The sequence below is a fragment of the Diorhabda carinulata genome, chromosome 9 (genome assembly GCF_026250575.1).
Source record: "Diorhabda carinulata isolate Delta chromosome 9, icDioCari1.1, whole genome shotgun sequence".
In the NCBI taxonomy this organism is placed as follows: domain Eukaryota; kingdom Metazoa; phylum Arthropoda; class Insecta; order Coleoptera; family Chrysomelidae; genus Diorhabda; species Diorhabda carinulata.
Window position 1 is genome coordinate 17,530,102 of NC_079468.1, and position 24,148 is coordinate 17,554,249.

Here is a 24,148-nt window from a genome sequence, read left to right on the forward strand (position 1 = left end):
GTAATTATGAATACGATGAAGTTTAATTTCATTATGGGTATAGTCGGTTGTGTTATTTAGCTGTACAAAGTATGCTATTTACATCACTGAAGGGACTTCTGGTGAAATTTCAGTAGTTACATCACCAAATTGCTTTGTATATGAAGTTCAACTATCAAAATGGTTTCAAAAATTTTAGAATAGGTTCACATTGAACAACGGAATAGTAAGTCAAATTGTCGAATAATCTCAACAGAAGCTAATGAATTCATAAATATTTTTCAAACCCTAATTAACCACATTCTCTTTTGGATGGAAAGACTTTCGTTTTTTTACATTTTTATAGAATATGGCTATCGGGAAGGGAACCGTTGCAGAACAATCAATGCAGTGGATTTTGTTTCTATATGTGTTCAAAGAAAAGAATAGTTTTTTTTACAACAAGTGAGAAAAATTGCATATTTCTCTCAAGTGCAAATCAGGTTAGGGAAAAACAAGCGTTTGTTTATGTATACTTATTACATTAACTAGATTTCAGAGTTCTTTCTACCCTGCTTTGTACATTTGCTTATTTGGTAAATTGTGTTTCGGTCGTGCACGGTCCAAGCTTTGCATATTTTTTGTAAATCTGGTCTCTGCAAAATTTCCAAGAACCTAGTTTTAATTATTTTTTTTTTATTATATTTAACGTGCATGTGACGTAGTCATTAGCACGAATAACAATGCATAATTTAATTTTTATACACAGAAATATTAGATGAGGTGAAATGTAACTAATTTGAGTCTGATATTATATTTTGGAAATAAGTTTTTTTTCTACGAGGAACTGAATCACTTCATTCACTTCACATGCTGAATTTAAGTTAAATGAAAGTTCGATTTTTTACTAAGCCGATGACGTCTCATGGCGTAGTTTGAACACTCGGAGAAAATATGTTTCGACGTCAGCTTCGTTTAGCAATGTTGGCAGTTTGGCGGAGGAGATCCTGACATTAGATAACTAGGTGTGAAGCGAGTGTGGTAAATATGCGAATGACAGTCATATTTCGACTGGATAATTCAAACTTGGATTTATTAACACGTTGACTGCCACGGCAAGTTTCAGAATTCCGTTTAAAATGACAATTTGATTTAATTACATTATATTATTGATAACTCAATTTCTAGTGCATAGTTATCATAAAAAGAATAAAAAATGTGTTTTTTTTAAAAATGGTGTTACGAATTATCTCGTTGTTGGCTTCTGTAGCATAAATCTTTTCGCGGAAGCCAACTATGAGTTAATTCATACGCAGACACGCGCATACACGATTCGACCTGTCGCTTTTATAAAGCTAAATAATTTACGTCTTTCTTGAATGCAATATGGATAAGAAAAGACCACTGACTCAAAATGAAATTGAGTATTACGCAAATCTAAGAAAGATGGCCCAAAAAGGTTTCATTACATATTATAGAGATATATGTACACTATGCTCACAAAATTTTTCAAAAAGTAACTTCTAAAATAAAACTGATCAAGTTCAGAGAAGAATTCGATGTCGCGTTGATTGGAGAAGAAATTCAACCAGCTTCGAAGAAAATGACATTGCAAGAGCTTCATTATTTAGAGAGTCTACCACCTACCGAAACAAAGCAGCGTCGGACAAAGCCATGTCGTATATGTACCCAAGCAAAAAAACGTAGAGAAACGCATTATTTCTGTCCAGCATGTAAAGAAAAGCCAGACCTTTATGTGGAAGATTGCTTTAAGAAGTTCCAAAAACAATAAAATATTATTTTTATTTCAACTAATTTTATAATTATATTTTTTGTTCGTTTTTTAATAAATTTTCTGCTCATTCAAGCCAGCATTGATTTTTTGTTCTTTTCCCAGAAGCCATCTATCGATATTAGCACTTATATATTCCGAGTTTAATCGTAGCCGCACAAAAATGGCAAATAAACACAGGACGAGAAATCTACGAGTTTTCTGGAAGTTGGCAGTCAACGTGTTAATGTTGGTTGAATGTCACGTAGAGCCGAAGTAACTTGATTCCAATAATTTTCCCAGGTGTTACGATTTAGATTTTTTATGTATGCTTTTAAATCTCCAGAAATTTGGAGGTTAGTCATGGAGGTGAGAGTGGCTTCTTTTGGAAGGTAATCGGCTCTTTCGTTACTTATAATACCAACTTGAGCATGGACCCATATAACATTTATGAAAGTATTTTGATTTCTCAATAGTTCATATATGTCATGTATATCTTGGACTAAAGGATGTCTGGTGTACGCATTTTTTATGGAATTTATGGCAAATAAGGAGTCTGTGAATATTGCTAAGCATGAATTTGTATGCTGTTGCGCATGTTTAAACGCTTGTAATATTGCGAATAGTTCACCAGTGTGAACACTATATAAAGAGGAGATTTTATAGGATTCGATGTGTTTTTCTAGTGATGTTACAGAGTATCCAACTCCAGCTTCGGTCTTTGAGGCGTCCGTGTAGAGGACCACGTTGTACTTTCTACTACTACTCAGCATTTCAGAAAAAGCCGACCACAAAACATAAGAACTGGTTTCTTCCTTATTAAATTTGCAGAGATAAAATTTTTTACCAGGGTGGTATATTCGAAAGTAGTACTGGTCTGGTATGGAATAAGTTTTTATTTCTGATTAAGGTTTCTAGCAAAGGGAGAGGACGTGCGATTAAATTAAGTGGAGGATTGTTATGTTGGGATGATATTATCAAAGGATGAACCGGATTTGACGGATTGGATGAGATAGAAGCTGCGTAGGACCGAAGGAGGTAATTTTATTAGAAGAACTCAAATAACGTTTTTCATGTCATCAATTTGTAATTTCCGTAGTTCGTCTACAGCATGCTTTTGTAAAACCCACCGCTAGAGCAGCTTGAAATTAAAACCAAAAATGCAATTTCCATAAGATTTCTTTACATACCTAACCAACTGTTTCGGGACATATTTTTTCCGATTTTCGTTAAGAAAAATTTTTCCGTGTTTTGATATATGATCACAGTTTTTAATAATTATCATAATTTCCTTATCATCGAGAATTGAGACAATGATGTTGATGGTTTCAAATTCACCTTGACTTGCATTTGTTCAGTTACGAAATTACTTTCTTTGTCTTGATATGCTTGATAACAAATTATTATAAACATCGGATACTATTTGAATATCCGGAGCTAAATTTTCAAACTATAAATTTTGATATTCCATCATAATAAATGTATACATGGCGCGCTAATCGTCGTCAACATGGAAATCGTGCCATATCAATTTGACATGTAATAATTCCTGGTTAATTGGATTGAAAGCGTTGAAAAAAGTGGCAAATTTTATAGCATACATAGAAAAATACAATGTATAAACAGTTAGCGTGTAATAATAACAAACTTTCGGGTGATATATATGAAAGAAAACCATAGTTATTTCGGACTTTACCTATGACTGTCCAATTGATTTCTATCATTAGGCGTCAGGTCTTGGTCTTCCGGTTGAGTAGATATCCTTCTAGATTTGTTGAAACTAACATCAGAATTTTCTTTTTGATAGTGTTTGGTATCTGTGGGTAGAGAATATTTCCGGAACTTTGAACGGTGTGTATGGTGCCCATGATGGTGATGTTTACTGAAAAGTAGAGTTAACATATTTCAAATTTCTTCCTATAGTTATTATATACTAAAAAGGAAGAGTTAATGATTAATATAAGGATATTTAGTACAGGCTTCATCTAAAGGAAACGGTTGACAGTTATAGAATTTAAAATATTCCATTTAGGAATTCTTGTATATGCGAGGGTGATAATCGTTTGCAATTTTGTAATATAACAGGTGAAAATTTTGTTTGAACGTAAATTGCGTAACAAACTATAATATTAACATTTTTGAGTCGGCACCATCTAAATATTTCTCTCCTGGTGTGGCAATAGATTTTGCATTCCATTATCAAAGAACTGTCTAATTGTTAAACTAGTTAATAACAATGTCTTTCAACTTATTGATTAACGAGGGCTTCGCTCACGTTTTAGTAACATATGAAAGTATGATGGTGATAAATCAGGACTGTACGTTGGATGTTCTACTATTTTTCAATCAAAATATTCCAGTTACGTTTCTATTTCTTTCTCAACTTGAAACCAAAAAAAAAGAGAATGGCTATTGCTGGAGATTAAGATTAGCGCACTCCAGCTTTGAAAAATGTTCACGATATGTCTCAGTATTCTTGTTTTTGGACAAGTTTAAACCGTAATTTTCCAATTTCGACATAATCGGAACCAGCTTTAAAAACCCTTATAATTCTAGAAATCCAAATGTACTGAGTTTCACATTATTATTTCTGTGTAATTACACCTTAATGATGTTAAGTTTTTCAAAATGTTTTACTCACCGTTTTTTCTTATCTTTAAGACCGTCTATGTCAAACTTATCAACGTTTTCATTGTGTAAAAAAGATACTTTTCGTTCTGGAGAACCTTCAATGTTTTCGCGGTTGAGATAACTGCAGGGGTCAGATAACACGCATTCTGATTCCGAATCAGATTCTCGTTGGGAAGTTGAATGTACGTTACCTGAAACAAATTAAAATCGTCAAACGTGTAATGAAATTTATGAAAATAACTGACTGAGAAAAATTGTTTGTTATTTTTAGCACAGATAGTAAAGCTTCATTATTATTTTTTCATTGTTTCGACGATCATTGTTATGGATATCGATGTTTCTGTTATCAATTTCCTTCAACTATCAGTGTCACCACAGTAGCTAAATCAAGCGTCACGGGGACCTAATAGATTTTCAAGTTTAGATGGGTTTATATTATTTGAGAAGAGTTGCTTTGATTTTCTCAAATATAAACTTCTCTGGTACGAGGATGTTCCCAGAGGTACCTGGCCCAACAAAGCAAACTTTGGAAAAAAATATATTCATTTTTCAACCTTATCTCCTTTTAGCTCCATACACTTTTCCCCCTTTTATATAATAAGAATCGTCAAGCTCCTCAAAAAAGCCATTAACTGCCGACTTCACGTCTTCACTGTTGGAAAATCTTTGACCGCCGAGCGATTTTTTCATGTTTTGGAACAAAAATTAATCCTAGAGAGCTAAATCTTGCGAATAGCATACATTGGGTAGCAATTCAATAATTTTGGCCATTGCAATAATGGATTTGTTAGCTGATACATTTTCTCGATGCAACAACACTTTATTCTTATTCAAATGCTGCCGTTTTTGCTTGATTTCTCCGCTCAAACGTTACAGTAAGTTCGCATAATACTCCGCCGTTACTAGTTTTTCTTTGTTTATGATAGTCACTGAAAATTATCGCACGCGAATCCCAAAAAACCGACGCCATGATCTTGCCTGCAGATGGAATGGACTTTGCCTTCTTTGGAGCCGGTTCTCCCTTTTATTTACAATAAATTGTTTTGATTGTTCTTTTGTTTTTGGTGTGAAGTGATGTACCAACGTTTCATTTATAGTTATGAATCTGCACAAAAGTTCGGCTATATGAAACATTTCCAAACACTCGCTGTTTTTATTCCATCGTGAGCAAACATGGCACCTATCTTGTGCACAGCATTCTCATGTCTAAATTTTCATTGAAATGCGATGTACCGCACTTTTTGAAATGCCTACTTTGTCTGCTCGCTCGCGAAATTTCAGTCGACGATCATCCAATTCCGCTTTGTGGATTATGTTCAACATTTCTGGAGTTGTCACCCCATTTGGTCGACCGCCGTGATGCTGTTCTTTGAAGGTCTAATACCCAATATTTTACTGTTGATAATGAAGGAGTAGTCTCACTCAGAGTAGAATCTAGTTCAGCTTTTGTATTGGTTGTGCTATTGATGGCTGCCAATCAGATACTAAACAACATGGCGTGTCTTCAAACTTGAAATATATGCTTATAGATTGTGGAATTTCTAGTACAGTGTTATTTTTCAAGCAACTATCTCTAGGTCATATTCTGAATCAGAACGAATCATTCCATTCAAATTTGACAGCTCTGGAGAATTGTTAATGAATTTGCAAACATTTTATAAGAGCAGTCTCAAGATTCGACTTCAATATTAGCTAAAATTAAAGTTTGGTTGATTTTCCCAGAAGTACTAAAAACAGAAAATAGACTATTTCCGTTTTTGAAAAGATAAATATACTAAATTTAAAATAAGGTATCGTTCAATTTCTATTTTAAGTTGTTATTCAGAGATTGACTTAATTTAATTTGATTGTAACATGATGGAAATTTTTTAAATTTTCTACAGGGTGGGACACAAAGGGCCTGTATACAAAACGAATCGGGTAAGTTTATAGTGATTTGTGTGTTTATTTATTTTATAAAATGTAATAAATATATTAAATTGGTATTCTTTATAAAAATATCTACAAACCGAACATAAAAACAATATCACAAATCAAAGGTAGACAAAATTATTTATACTAAAAATTAAATCTCTCAACGAATGAATCATTTGAGTCAGTTTTATGCGCGCAAATTTCCGTTCTACATAAACTCCCGTATTTACCCCATTCAATTATTCCAAAAGCCATTTAGTGATACACGTATTATGGCAAGCTTAATATTTGAAAACGTTACGTTCATTTCAAGATATTGAAATTTATTCGGAGTACTCAACTCATACATAATTCATCAGTTTGTTTTGTGAATCAAGTAAAAATATAATTTTTTTCCGGGGAAATAACCGCTAAACTGAAAAAGAACATACGTAATTGATTTTTTTAACCAGAAATTGAAAAACTGTTGCGATAATGCATGATACAATAAAACAATGTTTTAATGTTTTTTGAAAGTAATTTTAATTGAACATTGTTATGAATTATAAAGTTATTAACAGAGAGAATTATTAAAGTTTATTTGCTTTTAATTTGTACAATCTTGTTGATTATATTAAAAGTATACTTGTTGTAAATATTTCCATTGCTTTACGGACGAAGCTAATTAGTTTCTCATATCGAAAAGCTTCTAAACCTCTTTCTAAATTTTTAATTATTTGCCAGTTTTCTTTTGTAATTTTTACGATGAAAGTAGCTAGCCACATATCATTTTATATGTGCCCAAGTGAGCTCGTCGAATTCAATTCGCTAGCGAATACTAGAAGACCTTTTTTTCACATATCACTTCTCTTTGGTGGACGAAATGCATTTACGCACAAAGTCTTACCAATAAAAATATCTGCATCTTCCTCCAAACACCAACCAGGAACTGCTTAACACTTTACTGCGGGTTAGGTTCCCTCTTTCACCCTTCGGGCTCGCTCTTTCATTTCTACAGCTGAGAATCGTTGACCGGTCTAGGTCAGCTTTTTTGGTGCGAGAAATCCTTAATAAACGAGATTCCAGTCCTTCTCTTCTCTTAATATCTTCCCCAACAGATCGCTAGTATGCTAATGTAATTTCTTTCGGTTCATCTTGCATCTTTCATAGTAGAAAAACTTTTACAGAGTACTCCATCGCATCGGTGTTGTTAGCTGTAAGGGGAATCTGCACCCAGAAGTTGAGCTTACTATCCATAGTTATTCTAAGACACTTGGTTGTACTCTTTCACATATCATTGATAGTAGTAATGCTTTTGAATTAACAATAACACACATTTTGCTTTCCGGATTTGATTTAGGCACTCCTTCTAGCTGAATTTATATGTATCATACCCAGAACAAGGTTAGTTTGTCATTAGCTTTTGCAGTGCCCACATGTCAGCCTTCGACTTAGTTTGTTAAAAATTTTATCTCAACGCTGGTGAACACTTTATATTTTTCAAAAAAATTATCTTAGCTTATTGCATTCCTGTTTGCGAGACATCCAGTTTTTTTAGTTTAAGAAAAAAATGAGTTGCGACCAGAAACTTGTCGCGTTAGTTAGGTTAGAATTTTCTAGCGAGAATGATGCCAGAGTTCCATTGCTTTAAATAACGCTGTTAGCGCATTAGTAAAAAGGATTTGCGATTCAATTTCTAGTACGGGAACATTATAATGGATAACTACTTTACATCAATACTATTATCAAGAAGGAACAGCTAACTTGAAGGAACAGCTAAAGAAAATAGTTGTACTGTAACAAGAGAGATAATGAAATTTTTACCAATACTAAAACTAAACAAAGTAAAAGTTTTGGCTTTGTCGATTTTCCATTCTAGAGACGTTACAGCCAGAAATCATCATATTTTATAAGTTGACGAAAGGCGGTGTAGATGTAATGGACGAGCTAAACGCAATCTATTTTGTATCAAAAGGGTACCCAGCCGCACGTCATCTAACGGCGCCAGTCATAACTTTTTATAGTGGAAACTATATTGTGAGTGATATACAGACGGCACCGGTTATTTTTATGTGAAAAGCAAAAACAAGAGCGTAAACCCTTTTACACTCGAATAATTCGAATGGTGCCTGTCATGTAGAGATGCCTATGGATAATGATCTTGAACTTCTGTAGGAGGAGACGTGCCCTGGTAGCTGATTCCATAGGCTTGCCGTTCTCCAAAGAAATAAGTCCCTATAAATAAACATTCTGGTCGTCGTCGGGTGAACTCGGTGTTCAGGGGCTACGCCTCTCTGTCGAGTAGGTCTTATAAAAACTACTCTAGGCAGGATTATGTTAGACAACTCTGAAGAACATATGCCTTGGTAATATCGGTAAAACAGAGTCAGGTCGGCGACCTTTCTTCTATGCTCTAACCTGTCCAAGTGTCTATGGATCTCCTATAAGTCGAACTGCTCTCTTCTGTATTGAGTCGATCATCTTCAGGGTATGCATGGGAGCAAAGTTCCAAATGTGCGAGCACATATAAAAATGGACGAATCTAGGTTTTTAGAGGATTAGAAGCTGTTGCGAGGTATATTGCTATTTGGTCTTAGAGGGGGCTCCAAGTTTTTGTGAAGCTGCCTTGCCCACGTGATTATGCCAAGACATATTGCTTCCAACCTCAACACACAGCAAGCGAATTTGCAGTGATTGTGATATTTTATGTCCAGACAGGACCAAATCCTGAGATGCAGTGCCAGTCTTCTTTGTAAAAATAGTACCCTGGGTCTTTGTTCCATTAAACTCAATCAAATTGCTTCCAACCCATTCCAGAACGTTTTCACGATCGGTATTGATAGTGTGCTATCATGGTGAAGCTATAGATCGGGTTTGTAGTTTTATCGAGTAAATCGCTGATGTACAGAAGAAAGAGAGTAGGTGACAAGCTGCATACCTGGGGAACACCAGCGATGACGTTAAAACTTTCTGAGGTGTGTGGCAACTATAAACGATAGCGGATGGTTTGATCTATTATTGGATATATATATTGATCCAGATGTTTCTGGACTCTGTAAAGAGGCAGAAGTTTTTGATATAATTGGCATGAGCTCACAGTAAAGCAGTTAATCGGATATTAAAGATATACGCTGCAAACGATAGAAGTAATTCGGGCAGTGAAGAAGTGAAATCTAAAGTGTAGTGTTGGTTATTAAATTGTTTGTAGTAATGTAATTAGTGTGCTTAGTGATATAGTAAGTGTGAAACTACAATTGTTTGTGATAAAAGTTATAGTTAAACGTAGAAATAGGGGGAATGGATTCTAAAATCGTCTGCAGAACAAACTCAGATGACATAAAATAATTTATCTTGTTAATAAAGTCTTTCTCGTTACTCGTGCTTCCATTCGGTATTTACTACAAGCAATGGCTCAAAGAATAAAACAAATTTAAAAAAAACAGGGCCTGAAACAGCAGACAATGAAGAAAACACCACATCGGATTTTTGTGCATTTAGTCCAAAAAAGAAAAATCGCAAGTCAAAAACCTGTTGTTTGCTTTGCAGTCCCTCATTTTATGGAACAAAATACAATAAATACTTTATGGTTTTATTTTCTAACTTTTCATATAAAAATCTGGTAATTGATGTTGCTTTTTTCTCATAATGATTCAATTTAAGACTTTTAATACACTTTGGATCTATAAAAGGTAAAATAAGGTTAAAATCCATATTGATTGAAAAGCATACTCGCGTGTTTTAATGCGACATTAATATAATGAGGTAGCATTATTAAAAACTATGACAAACTTTTCAAAAATAACGGCATTAATTAGTATTTGGTAGGCTTCGACACAAATTGAAGCAAAGATATCCGTTGTGTGTGATTATATATTTGGACAATGCAACACAATGAAATAACTGTGTTAATCAAAAACGCAAATTATGCTTCACATCCTTATTGATGTTTACAATTTATTTTCGCAAGTAATAGAGGTTTATAAAATCATATCAGATACTTACTGACATCTGTTATACCAACAGGGGGTGAATCTGTAGTGGAACTTTTAGATGTATCCAGATCAGCTTTTTTATCTTGTGGTAACACCCAACCGAGTTGGTGATTTTCTAGAATAAAAATTAAACAAAAACTCTATAGAATTCCTCCTAGGAAAAAGCACTTGAATTTCAACTATGGAAAATTTGAAGAGGAATGTTTTCTGTTTTCCTCATTAATTTCGAAATTTTTTGGAATACAAAAAAACACGACGTTTTGATTACTCACACAAACTATTTATAAAGAATGTCATACTGACAATTTGGTTAGTCTTATTAGACATTTTAGCTATATATCAGTACAGCGTAACTGATAATATATAGTGTGTTCATAAAGTAACGTAATTTGTTGAGATCTCAATTTCTGTTAGGTTTACGGGAAAACGTTGAATAACTTTTTTCTGAATTCAATAATTCGAGCCATCTGCATAATTATTCCAATTTATAACGTATGAAGATGTATCCGATAAAGTTGCTTTTCACAAAATTTAACAATAGTCCGCTAATTTCGAATTTTTTTACATATCTTGAAACAAATGTTCATAAACATGTCAACGTACCGATTTAAAACTTGAAAGTATCAGCAGAGAGGTTAATATTGACACATGACTGTTACATATGTGTGACGAAGACAGTACAGTAGTATCGATAGCCAAAATAAGATAACAATGAAAGTGATGTTGAAGTTGAAGAATATTCCATTAATCAACCTGGACTAGTTGAACTGATTAGGATTCATAAATATCAAATATAAAGCTGAACTTTTTAGATCTCTCTTACAACAGATACGAAAATCATCTTGTCTAAAAACAGCAGTAAAGTTTACTCAGAATTTTTGGAAAATGACGAGGAATAATACTATCGGAGTGATATCTAGGAACCGTAAACTACCATAAAACAGATTAGCAGTTATTCGTTTATTCTTCAAAATACAGACTGAAATCTGTTTCTATTTGACCAACGAAAATGGGAAACTGTCTATACCAATACGACATACAGTAAATTGTAGAAAAAAATGAATCAATGTGTAGGTTATTGAAATTTACAAAATATTCTTGTTTCTTTTGCCTGTGGGACAGCAGGGCCAGAAAAGATCGTAATGTAAGAAAATAATGGCCCATTTGAAACGAGTCTGCTCCAGGCAACATTATCATCAAATATAAGTGGTTGGTAGATGTAAAAAACATTATTCTACCCCATTTACACAATCAACTGGATCTTGAGAACAATTTGTGAAGGAACTAAGCAAGAATATTGATGCATTTTGGTATTTGAAAATAATCCACAGTTAAAATGTATCTCGTCTATCTCAAATACGCATTATCGTAGCACATCAAATTATTAATTTTATAAAATTAGATTTTCATATTGCCCCCCGTTTCTTATTCCATAGTAGTCAAGCTAATAAGTAATAACGCGACTGCTGATTTGTTATTTTATGGACTGTTGTCAGCTCATCCCCATTATCAAGTATTGTTTTATGCACAATATTTTTTAGACTTTTCCAGAAAGGCAATAAACTTGAAGATCTGGAATATTTTAGCATAATGAAATTTATACTGAACATACCATTTACACTAAATTATTAACCTTCAATCTGTGCAGTAGTGGTGTTAACAGTGTGTTCAGTATCAATATCACCAAAGGTTCCAGAAATTCAAACTTTGTTAACAATAAAGGTTGTTTATGGACCTGCTGAAACAAGACGTCATTAAAATTGCTATCAACTGCATTTTTATTGCAGAAACTATTGAATTTCTCAATATATCGGAATACTTTTGTTCATTAAAATTGTCTTCTACAATGAATGTTTAATAACAGCCTATAATACTTACAAAGGATTTTCTAATATCTACAGTTTTGGCAATAGATCTAATTTATTTGTATAGACCGTTTAATTCACTTTTTTTTCAGTTATTACTGTCTCTATGTATTCAATATACCATCAAATTTTAGACTGACTTACGGCTGCTAGACTCTCGCTTTATATATTAAAACTACCTTCTGGAACTTTCAAATTCTTGAAATCTCGAGATTGCCGTTTAACAAACAAAAATTCTTTCACAGAAATCGTCTTTATAAGATCTTTTGAAAAGAAAAAAAATACCCGACGCACCCACCAAACTTAAGTTTCGGTAATATATTAGAATAGGACCTGCTTCACGTTTTGCTCATTATTCATAGCCTATAATACGAGTCGTGGAAACAGAAAATTGTCGGTTTCTGACCCGCGATAAAGAGCTCGCAGTCTTGGGTTGCTCAGTCGATCAGTAGTAATTGCCACGGATGGTTGTAACTACAAATTTCCAGAGTGCAAAGTAGTAAAGCACCTGCTGTAGTGTTTTCCATACCTACTACTAATAAACTTTGCTAGAGAAAATTACAAGACGTGCATACGCGTCAAGAGCGCGAACTATACTATGAACCCGGCGCGAACCTACGAGTGTAGACTATTAGACTATTATCTGCGATTCGCCTTGATTCGCGTTCGAGTGTGTATCGGCCATTATATATTCGTAATCAGAATAACTGGTACAGGAAAAAATAAGTTTTGATCCCTGGCACTTACGGATTGAGATTGGCTGTATACTTATTACCTGTAATCGGTCCAACCTTAAAAAACTGAAGGTGTAAAGAAACCAGCAAACTTGGTTGTATCTTTAGTAACTCAAGATCATATGTAAAATGATACTACATATTTATGGTTAGTTATCATGAAGCCAGTCTGATCTAATATATTAAAATATATATAATTTGAAAATTGTAACCGGTTTCGATATTATTGACTTATTTCCTTTCACGTTTATTTAACTATTAGTTTAAAGTGAAGAGAATATCTACCGAGAGCGCCCTTCTGAATTTGTGAAGTTTTAGTGAAGTTTGCGTTTTGCGTTACTCAACAAGTAGAATAAATATTTTACTAGAGCCTCCGAGCATCATTTCGTTTCGAAACCACTATCATAAATTCTTCCTTTTTTATATTATGGATACACAAAAATCCATTTTGCAGTCATAATTACCTTTAAATAATTCTTTTATAATCGTCGGTTTATGAGGATAATATTAAAGATGAATCCTATAATAAAACAATGTTGTAATGGAAGGATTTTGTACAAAACTTTGCTAATGTCCAAGGACGTTTCATAAGAATAGTATTATCATTTCTTGTTCGCTAAACATTGTCAATAATACCTGATTACAATAAAAAATAGTTGATGAAATTTATGACAGAAAAGCCTACTAGTTTTTGATATAAATAATTCTATCCACGACTGTTGTATAATGTACGGTTTTATAATTTTATCATGTAAAACAGTATTAAATATTTTCAATTAAATTTAATTCTGTACATATACACCCATATACATGTGTTCGAATTTTATTATTATTACGAATTAAAATCAGTTTAATCTACAGAGGACAAAAAGTTTGATTTGCCAAAACATACAAAATATCAAAAAAATTGTACAAAACATCTATACAAAAGAAATGAACAGTGCTTAAACTAAAACCAGCCAATGAATTTCTGATAGCGTGTGTTGTCGCCCCTCGCTCTAATTACAGCTTCCATTCGTCTTGGAAGGCTTCTAAACAGGATCTGGACGTATCCTTGCGGCATGTTTTCCCAGAAGTTAAAAAGAACATTTCGAAGATCATCTAGTGTTCTTATTGGTGCCGGATGTTGCTGAATTTGCCATCCTAGATGGTCCCAGACATTCTCTATTGGGTTAAGGTCCGGGCTACGTGGAGGCCAATTCAGGGTGGTTATCTCGACCTCTTCTAAGTACTGCCGAACCACTCTAGCAGCGTATGGACGAGCAGTATCGTGCATTAGCACAAAGTTGTGGGTTCCTAGGATATTGATTATGTATCTGTCAGCATTTAGTATTCCATCATTCACTGGTACTAACTCCGTGCGACCCTCGAAAGAAATTCCTCCTCAAACCATGATAGAACCACCACCAAAGCTTTCAATTTGACAAAAATTAACCTGATCGTGCTGTTCACTACGTCGCCTATATACTATACTACTATATACTACCTGATGAATAAAGACAAAATATTGTAGTTTGTATGCTTATTCGGATATTACGAGCAGCCAACAGATCTTTTTGCAGCCTTAAAGCGGTGGTATGCCTAATTCTCAATGCCGTTAACCTCAAGTTACCCTTTCGCGTCTTTGTTCAGGTCTTCTGGTTAGCTGCCCTGTTTCTTGGTAGCGAATAACAACTCTGGATATGGTGCTTTGTTGAACACCAATTACCCCGGCGACGTATCTGACTGCGGCCATCTTGTGGCCAGATGTGCCACCCCTCCAGAGATTTTGTTCTTTTTTGACTAATATTCAACGTTGACGTTATAAACTCTTTGGAATACTCAGTGCGTATACAGCTTCGTTCCATGGGAGGGCGAGTAATTCGTGGCGCGAGGGTAACAGAAAAGGAAAGCGTCGCTGACGAATTTTTTTTTCTGTTCAAGGTCAAATGCCTTTTAATTGGTAGTTACGCTGCAGTTTTGTCATTTTTCAGTTTTTAGGATAAAATAGATTAGATAGTTACGTATTTTTATTGTATTCGTACGTCACAATCGTTGTGTGTGAAATAATTGAATCATGAGTAAAAATGCAAATAAAATTTGAAAACTTTATTTTTTTGGCCGGCTTATAAATAGGTTAATATCAACGAAATACTTTATCAAAATAATAAACATACAATAATATCACCTTTGCATAAAAAAAGTACCAACTCAACACTCAATGAAAAGTATATAAATCAGTTGTTCTACAGTCTACGAACTAGGTACCTAATTGTTATAATAACCTAATTATAAAATAACCTTTCTGGCTTTCTGAGTGGCAAATTGCACATCTGCTAGGATCAGCCCTGATTATACACTCGTGATTAATATCTGTACTATTAATTTGGCACAACTGTAACTTTTGAATTATTAAATGTAGAATTATGCGGTGTTGACGCTTACATTTATAATTCAATATATATACTTTTAATCGCAGATAACTTACATTGAAAAAAGTTTAATCAAGTTTTTTTTTTGTAAACCTAACAGAAATATATTTGAGTGATTCGACGATAAATTCGAAGAGAATAATTATATAAGGAGAATAAATTGATTCCTTACCTGTTTGGTTTACCGTATCAGATTGTTTCAATTCCAATGTAGGCGATTCGGTTATTGAGCCCGTTGGGGTACCGAGGTTGGAGGGAACGGGCGTCGTTGGTTGAGAAATGCGTCGTTTCATCGACTTCGAACCAATTTTAAGCGGAGCATACATGTGTGGGTAAGCATGTCTGTGATCTGTAACAAAATTTTTTTTTTATAATAAAAACGTATAAAAAAATGGTTCTGTGTTATTATGTGTGTTAAAATTCTATCCTAATTGATAAAATGATTGGAGAATAAAAAGAATTATTGTGCAATATTGCAGAAAATATTCAAACGTTTTGTAACGAACGAAACGATCGAAGTGAGTCCGATATAAAATGAAAAATGCTATTTCTTTAAATGCGTATAAGAATTAGAGGAAATATTTTATTACAAACTGATTTATAAACTAAAATGTCAACTTCTGCGTTCGATTGTACGCCCTCAGTAGTAAACGGCTTTAGCAGAATATAAAGAACAAAATTTGTTATCCACTAAATCGGATCGTGCATTACATACACTGCAGGCCAAAAGTTTACGACCACATTAAAATAACATAATTATCTATCCATTATAATGAAGCCTCCAAAGATAAATAAAAGAAATGTACACCTGCATATTGTATTATTAATATCAAATATGCAAAGATTTAATTTTTCAATTCACATCCAAGTTATAGCAAAATAAACATGATAAACGTTGCGTTAGGGCCAGGTGGTATTTTATTCACCATCGGTAATTAATAAGGATTATTTAACTTCAAAAAATATGTGTTCCCGACTTATCATCACCTGTTGTTACAAGGGTTTGTTCACAAAAAATCTCAGTTAGTCCAAACTTATGGTATATGCAGTGAAGACGTCTTTAAATTAAAGTGAAAATAGATTATTAACAGCATTAGAAATCCGCGTTGGAGTAAACATTGGGTAAAATAAAACGACGACTGAGAGTTGTAAAGTTGTATGATGCAGTGGGCCATTGCCTATTAAGATTGGACTGAAGAAGTTCTTCGGACCGATGAATCCAAGTTTGAGCTATTCGGTTCAAAACGAAGAATTTACTTTTGATGCTGTGCCCAAGAAAAGATGATGTCAAACTGTGTGGTCCCAACAATAAAGTATGCTGGTGGCTCAATTAAGGTCTGATATTGCTATGGAACTGAAAATTTGAACAAAATTGACGAAATTATGATAAAGAATCAGTACACAAAAAAATTAGAACAAAATTCAGTTCCTTCAGATTTGCGATTAATTGGAAATGAATCCATTTATCAACAAGGCAATGATCCCAAGAATAGTTCCAAATAATGAATATTTGAAGGAGATAGAGGCACAAGGGATGCTAATAAACATGGTTTGCCCTCCTGAGAATCCGGATCTCGATCCCGTTGAACTTATATGAGAAGAGGTTGATTGGAAGGTCCGTAATTTTGGTCTATCCTCGCGAAAAGAAATATGTAATGCTTCTTGCGAAAGTTGGAGCAATATATCACAAGATTTTTAGATATTGAAACGTAGTTTACCGAAAGCACGTCACTGATCAGTACTTTATCATCGATGCTTTCTATTAATTTCCTCATTCTATTATTAATAGAGATTGAACAGAGTGGAGTGGAGAATGAAATTTGTAAACATCTTTTCACAGTTTTGCATTTATAATAAGGAAGTTCCGTTGCTAGAGAAAATATGTTGGCGGAAATGATTATCCTCGTCATAAAAACTGCAAATAAAAGATAAATTCCAAAAATGTTGTACTACTGGGATATATAAATTTAACTTTGGGGCTTCCTACAGAATATTACCTGAAGATTCAAATTATTAGACTAAGCAAAATCTACCTGAATAATGTAACACCGCGGATTTATTTCCACAAAATCCTTTCTCCAGCCGTAAATCAATACAGCAATGAGTTATAATTCCTCTCGAAGTCCAATAAATTTACCGGAGATTAAATCTTTATAAAAATAAAACTTTATCGGAACAAACTGAAGTTGAGAAAACTGGCTAGTAATATCATTTAATTAACTATGAAATATCAAAGAATATTTTATTTCGCTCCTTAAAAGAAATAAAAATCAACGCAATTTCAATCTGAAATCATTTTTCATTCTGATATCTCATTTTCTTTAAGCAATACTCAAAGGAATCGAAATAGATTATATTCAATGTAATAACCTAAGTTTTTCTTGTTTATTATGTTGTTGCGTGTACTTGTTACTCTTGAGATATTTCTTATTTCTTCAGATGTACGACTCGATTTAAGTCATATATTCTCGCTTGAGAGAAAATTCTGAGGTGGGTTAATTATGTGCAAGTTTAAACTTTTGGTTATATATATATATATATATATATATATATATATATATATATATATATATATATACCTACTTCGATTTACTCAAATTCTTCATAAGACTCCAAAGCATATTTGAGATTCTTCTGAAATCAAACTACTAAAATGAGTGAAGAGATTGAAATATTATATCGAACGTGATATTTGCTCATAAACAATGTTTAAATGTTTAAAAAAACGTACATGTAGTTGTTTTTTTATTCAATATTCTCTTGTAACAAGTTATATAATAAAAAAAATTAGTATGCACCAAAAACTAACATCATTGACGTAAATCTCGGTACAATTGGTATTTTATAATGATTTACATAACACTAGTTTGTAGTAAATGTGTTGCCGAAGAAATTTTAGCTGTTTGTATATTTCTGATTTACTAAAAAAAGTAATCATTGAGTTCTAGAAAACTAATGCTTTGCTCTGATGTGTAGACTTTAGACAATGACATATCAGTCACCAACAATAGTCAGACATCATATTCGTATCCAAGAAACACTGGTAGACCTCTTCCACGCTCTCCTTGCTCGTACGTCCCAAATTTTCTGGAAACCTGTCCAGGGGACTGTCAGGTGTATCAGGTGCTAGACAAATTTGGAGCTGCGCAATAGCCCACAAATGGAGATATGACATCGAATTCCAGTGTTTTGGACTGGTTTAAAAAAAAAGGATTTCAGAATAAAAGTGTAGAGATTTACTTAACCTAACCTAATCCAATCCTCATTCAAGCTAATCTGGTTGACTTTCATAGTCTCACAAGGGAGCTATGACAGTTTCATAGTAGTTTATCCCGTTGTATCTGATTTTTTTCGGAAAGTGCTCCCTCTTTCGATTCTTCACATGGAATAGAGAGCTCGGCTTGCATTCTAATGCATCTTTCAGCGTTGAATGAGCTCTCAGGATCAGCACACAAACTCAAGAATTGATTGAAATATGTTTTGGGGAGCTCATTTTAAAACTTCCCTATATCAGTTAGATGGAGTTGCTCAATAGGTAAACCCCGGAAATACAAAGGGGGAATTCGCAAAATCGCATTTTGAAGGCTGCTGGTGAAATTTTACGACGACAGATTGCAATGGCATTAGTTGTACCAATCCTCTACCTATAATCCGGACGAAGAAGATCGAAGACAACGAGAATCATTTACAATAACAGATGATTATTTTTTGTTTAAATTTTTGTATAGTGAATAAAATAAACTTCTTCCTGTTCTTCTTGGTAAGCCGCCAACTCAATGTAAGCTGGTGGTGGAGGACAATCCCATAGAACAAGTTATGCGATTCAGATATTTGGGCATAGACATATCAAGTACCCACGACCCAGTTAAAGACCTAAGAAGCCAGATTAACAAAGCATCCGTACTATCAGGATGCCTACGAGATATAGTCTGGTCCAACCAGAACACGTGCAAAGATAGCAAAATTAGAATCGACAAGACTTGTATCAGTCCCATCATGACGTACGGCACGGAAGTCCGCGAAGACACCAACAAGACGAAACAAATGCTGAGGGTGGCCGAGATGAAAACACTGAGAACAATAGTGGGGAAAACAAGAAGAGACAGAGTAAGAAATACAGATGTCAAAGAGCAATGCGGGATACAAGACATTGTGAGATGGGAAAGAGAACGTAAGAGGCAGTGGTACAACCATGTAAGACGGATGGACGAGAACAGACTTCCGAGAATAGTCCTAGAAAACAATCCGCCCGGCTCAAGGCCTCCCGGGAGACCACCTAAAAGGTGGAAAGATAGTTGGCAATCCACCTCTCAGGAAAAGATGCAGAGGCAGCTTCAGAATTAACAGATCGACAGATCTCCAGGAAATAGAAGCAGAAGAAGAATAAAATAAACATTAAATCGTTTTAAATTTATATATGTAATAGGTTTTGAACCAGTTTGCATGTTTTTCTTTTCTGAAAAATAATTAAATTGATATTTAAGTTACGAAACAAATATAATTTAATGTCTGCATTTTTCCTCTATCGTTTCATTAAATTATTGTTACCAATTGTTGTATGTAATTAATCACAAAACTTTTTTAACTTTGTTAGTTGAGCTTTTAACTATTCAGTCGAAAAGGTTTTACTAAAATTCATTGACTGGTCTCGGATTCCGAGATTACAGCATAGAATAAATAACGCTTTATACATAAATAAAATAGGTAATATCCCTCCATATCACTCAATAAATTCTCCTTTTAAACATCTGCAAATGTAAATGGCAGAACTGTAACTACATCAACCCCTGCATTTGAGAATTATTTTCCAGAAATCATTGTTTGCTTACGACTACTAATGTCAGCTACCCGAATCCATTATTTTCAGACTGTTGGTGAACCTTGTTTCTTATATTTAACCACTCATTAAATCTGAAACATCTGGATCGTTAAATAATAGAAGATCTTCTACAGATAAACAGCTAACATTCGTTACCCTCGGTGAAAATCCCTTTAGGCCATTGAGGTTGTTACACTAACTTGCAACGTTTACGTTGCGTGGTATTTTAGTGCTATAGCAGAAATCTTCAATGTTTTTAATGGATTTCCTGGTAGTGTTACGTATATATTATTGTTTGCAGAAGCATTTTCATAAAATTAGAAACTTCTTGGTAATGGAATAAACATTTATACTAGAAGTAGAATAAACAGTAGCGGGTTCTAAAAAAATTGCAATCTTCTTGGGATGAGGATTATTTGTTATATTTTCAAATAATGACGTTATTTGTTTTTAAATTGATAGTATAGGACTTATCGAAAACAATAATAAACTTCTGAAACTGATCGAGTTAATTGGGTCGATGTCATGGTACTTTCATCCCTGCCAGATCAGTAGAATGGGTTCAATTTGTCTATGGTTTTTTATGAACTTCAAAAATTATTATTCTCCTTAAATGGGCTGACTACTATTAATTCTCTTGAGCAGCGTTATTGATAGACTACAATCCTGGAAAAATTAATGCACAAAAAAATAATATAAAAATGAAAAGTTCTTGTAGAACATGTTCTAAATTTGAAATTTCCACCGAAAAAACGTTGTTGTTAGGATTGATCAAATAAATTTCCCATCGTTTATCATCGTATAAAAAGGATGTAAAATTTTGTGGGTTAGGTCTGAATGCATTAAGCGGTATTAAAAGTACAGAAACGTGAAGTCGTAGCTAGGGAAAGATCAAGAGGCCATGATGTCCCCGAAATGAAAAAATAGGTCATTATTGCCAAATTTACCGAAACACAATGTAAAAATCTTATGGCAATTTGTGAAACTATTGTTGCTATATTAGACGGACATGGATTGCAAAGTATTGTCTAATATTTGTTGGCATCAATTCTTTCGAATGGTTTTTATTTTTTTTTGTTTAGGAATGTTGCTTCCAGACATAACACGATTAAATTATACAGATTATTGAAGATTTTCGACAAAATAATGGTTCAAAATTTGTTGAACTTTTAAGGATAATAGTACTGAAAACGACAAACTATATTCCACCATTTTAAAGAGTGAGACATATTGTAGGGAGATTTCATACGCTAATCAAATTACACTTTACTAAAAACTTGTTTTTAATAGATGTTGAGTTTTTTAATATCGACAAAAAGACAAAGATTCAGTATTAATTCATGAAAAATGGGTTCTACCAAACATTGTTTAATCTTCTACAAATTTGCAAAAACAAACTTACACTCACTCTATAAAAGTCACATAAGATAAATTCATAATTATTGAAAAAATCACTATCCTTTTATATTTTTTTTATAAAAATAATTTGTTTATTTTTTATTTTCTGAACTAGTTTTCGTTTTGATTTGACTGCAAATTACTTCGTTGGTAAAAGGTTCGTTCTAAACTAAAACGTTTTTAGCTTCAAGGTACCAGCAGGACTGTAGTTTATACGAGGGTTGCCTTTGAAGTTTTTACAATCGAACAATAGTTGACGTCAATGAGTTAATAGTGAACATTAAAATGCATAGAATCGCTTAGTGCTACGATTGGTAATGAAGCACCATCTGGGCATTCCAAGAAATATCGATGCTGTTTGCAACATAATTAAAGAAGATCGGCATATGACCTGTATAGAGATAGAGGTATCTATATCGCAGACTGCAATACAATCGATTTTGCATAAACATCTAGGTGTGAGAAACATATGTTCCAGATAGATTCCAACTCCCATAAATCACGTCAAATAACTAAATATCTGAAAGAGAAAACCATCTAATAAATGTCTCATTGCTTGAATTCACTCGTTTTACCGCCTTCTCCTTATTTCTCACTATCAAACAAAAGATGCGCGCTACAGCAAAGAAAAAATTTTCAGAACCTCGTTTCCATGATATCAGCTTCAGAATGGAAAAATGTTTCCCGGAGTTTGTTACAGTGAATGAAAAAAAAATGGATAAATCTGTAGGGTGAATATTTCTAAAAGCAATAAAACACTTTAATTGTAACTTGTTCGCTTCTATTTCACTTTTTGTGAAAATTTAAAAAAGGAAACTTCCTATCTTTCTCTAACAATAGATAATAGATAATAGACGAGATCAACACTATCGTCGTAGATTAAAGCAACGTTATTGGCATCAATGCAAGGGATGAAAGTTGTCGCTAAAACATTTTCATAGGCGGGTTGACAGGGATTCCATAAAACGAAAGTGTTTGTGATATTAGTGGTAAGAGCTCCTAAATTTTCCTTTTTGATTTTCATGTAATTTAGTTTAAAATAATGAATGAGTATAATAAGTAATAGTGTACCGGATTTCAAAAATAAATGTCTAAATTTGTGTTCAGGAGGCTAGTATGTATAAAATTGTTAAAACAAGCGATAGAATAAACTATATTGATGCTTCTAACGCTGATAAAATAGGATTAAAACTAATTAATTTAGATTTAGAACAGGTCTTCCGTTCTCAGTAGTGAAAAAATTGTATTGAAATTACATCGATCCATAGTTGTGAATCTGGGCGAAGATATTACCGATGAATGTGAAGATGACATAGACAATGCAAGGTCAATGGAGGTACTTTTCATCTGCTAACATTTTTTATATCCAACTAGCAGATCCGGCCACGCGTTGTTGTGGCTGAGTGATTTGATTTGAAATAATTCTAATGAAAATACAATTGCTCTCTCTTTTACTTGTTCAATGACATACTGGCATCGAGTTGTTACACGTTCTTCATAATTGCCCATAAAATAGCTCTGAAGAAATCTGAAATGTTGTCTCAAAATTACGACCATCAGATGATAAATCACAAACTTTGGATGCTCCAGACGACGTCATTTGGAAGCAAGAATTAAATTTTCGTGTCTTACGCAAAATAATTTTGTTTCATTTGAAATGACAGAAAAAGGGGATTTCAAAGGTTCATGTGGAGTAGGGAGTGATGACAATACAACTTTTCCTGATGCGTGACACATGCCGGGTGTTGCGATATTTTAACGCCTGACAATAATTGCATATTTTGTCCACCGCACCAATAGTAACTTTGGAGTAATTGATGTCTGGTCCAAGACGAACAAATGATCCACGTGTTACTGGTTCGATGATTTTCTCGGTTTTGTTCTCTATATGAATCTATGTGTTGTTGATGCGCCAACCTGGTTCTCAATGCATTTTCTTGTCGACGATTGTCACGCTGTTATCGTGCACGAATTTCAGCTGTGCGAATTTTTTGAGCTCTCTGAGCTGCTCTCTGTTCGACTGATTCATGATCTCTTTCAATACGTGCACATCGAGTCTTCTTGCTAAGGGCATTAAGGTTGGATTTTTTGGATGGAATTTTACTAATAGTAATTGAATTTTCAATGTGAATGAATTTCGCTGTTCTCCGAGTTTGTAGATTATATATTTGGATGTATTTATATAACCGTAATTTAGAAGTAAAAAAAATATTCGAAGTAATGTACGCAACGAAGACAAAATGAAGAATGATTTGAAAGAAGCGACTACAAGTGGTATAGGCAAAATCATGATGTAAAGACTACAAGGTGTGTTCTTCCCTAGGGTTCATTGTCGACTCGTTCTGCGTATCTCTCAAGAGCCTATGAGAATTCGCTACCAAATTGGCGCGTCGTTTTGAGAGCTGTTTCCCAGCTGGTGCGCAATAGCACACCTTGTAGTCTTTCCATCATGGGCAAAATACGACATGTATAGTGTGTAGTCTAAGAAAATATATCACATTAAAGTGTGGCGACATCTATGAGGTGCAAAGGACAAAATTAAATAGTTCTCTGTAAAGAAATTCGCTTAAGGCGTCATCTGTACCAGACAGATTAATAACAACAATCAACGTTGATGATCAGTTTATTATTAATTATTGTGACCAATAAATTAAATAATAACTATCGAATCATTTA

General features: G+C 33.7%; 1 protein-coding gene across 2 annotated transcripts in view; it reads right to left on the reverse strand.

Moving 5' to 3' along the window:
* LOC130898029 (band 3 anion transport protein) overlaps positions 1-24,148 on the reverse strand; it is a 207,689-nt gene that overhangs the window by 97,051 nt on the left and 86,490 nt on the right. For both annotated transcript variants that reach the window (XM_057807065.1, XM_057807064.1), the window contains exons 4-7: positions 15,428-15,604; positions 10,256-10,360; positions 4,371-4,551; positions 3,426-3,611 (exon numbers count right to left, since the gene is read on the reverse strand). In XM_057807065.1, coding sequence (XP_057663048.1) covers positions 3,426-3,611; positions 4,371-4,551; positions 10,256-10,360; positions 15,428-15,604 — 649 coding nt within the window. The remainder of the gene's footprint in view (positions 1-3,425; positions 3,612-4,370; positions 4,552-10,255; positions 10,361-15,427; positions 15,605-24,148) is intronic.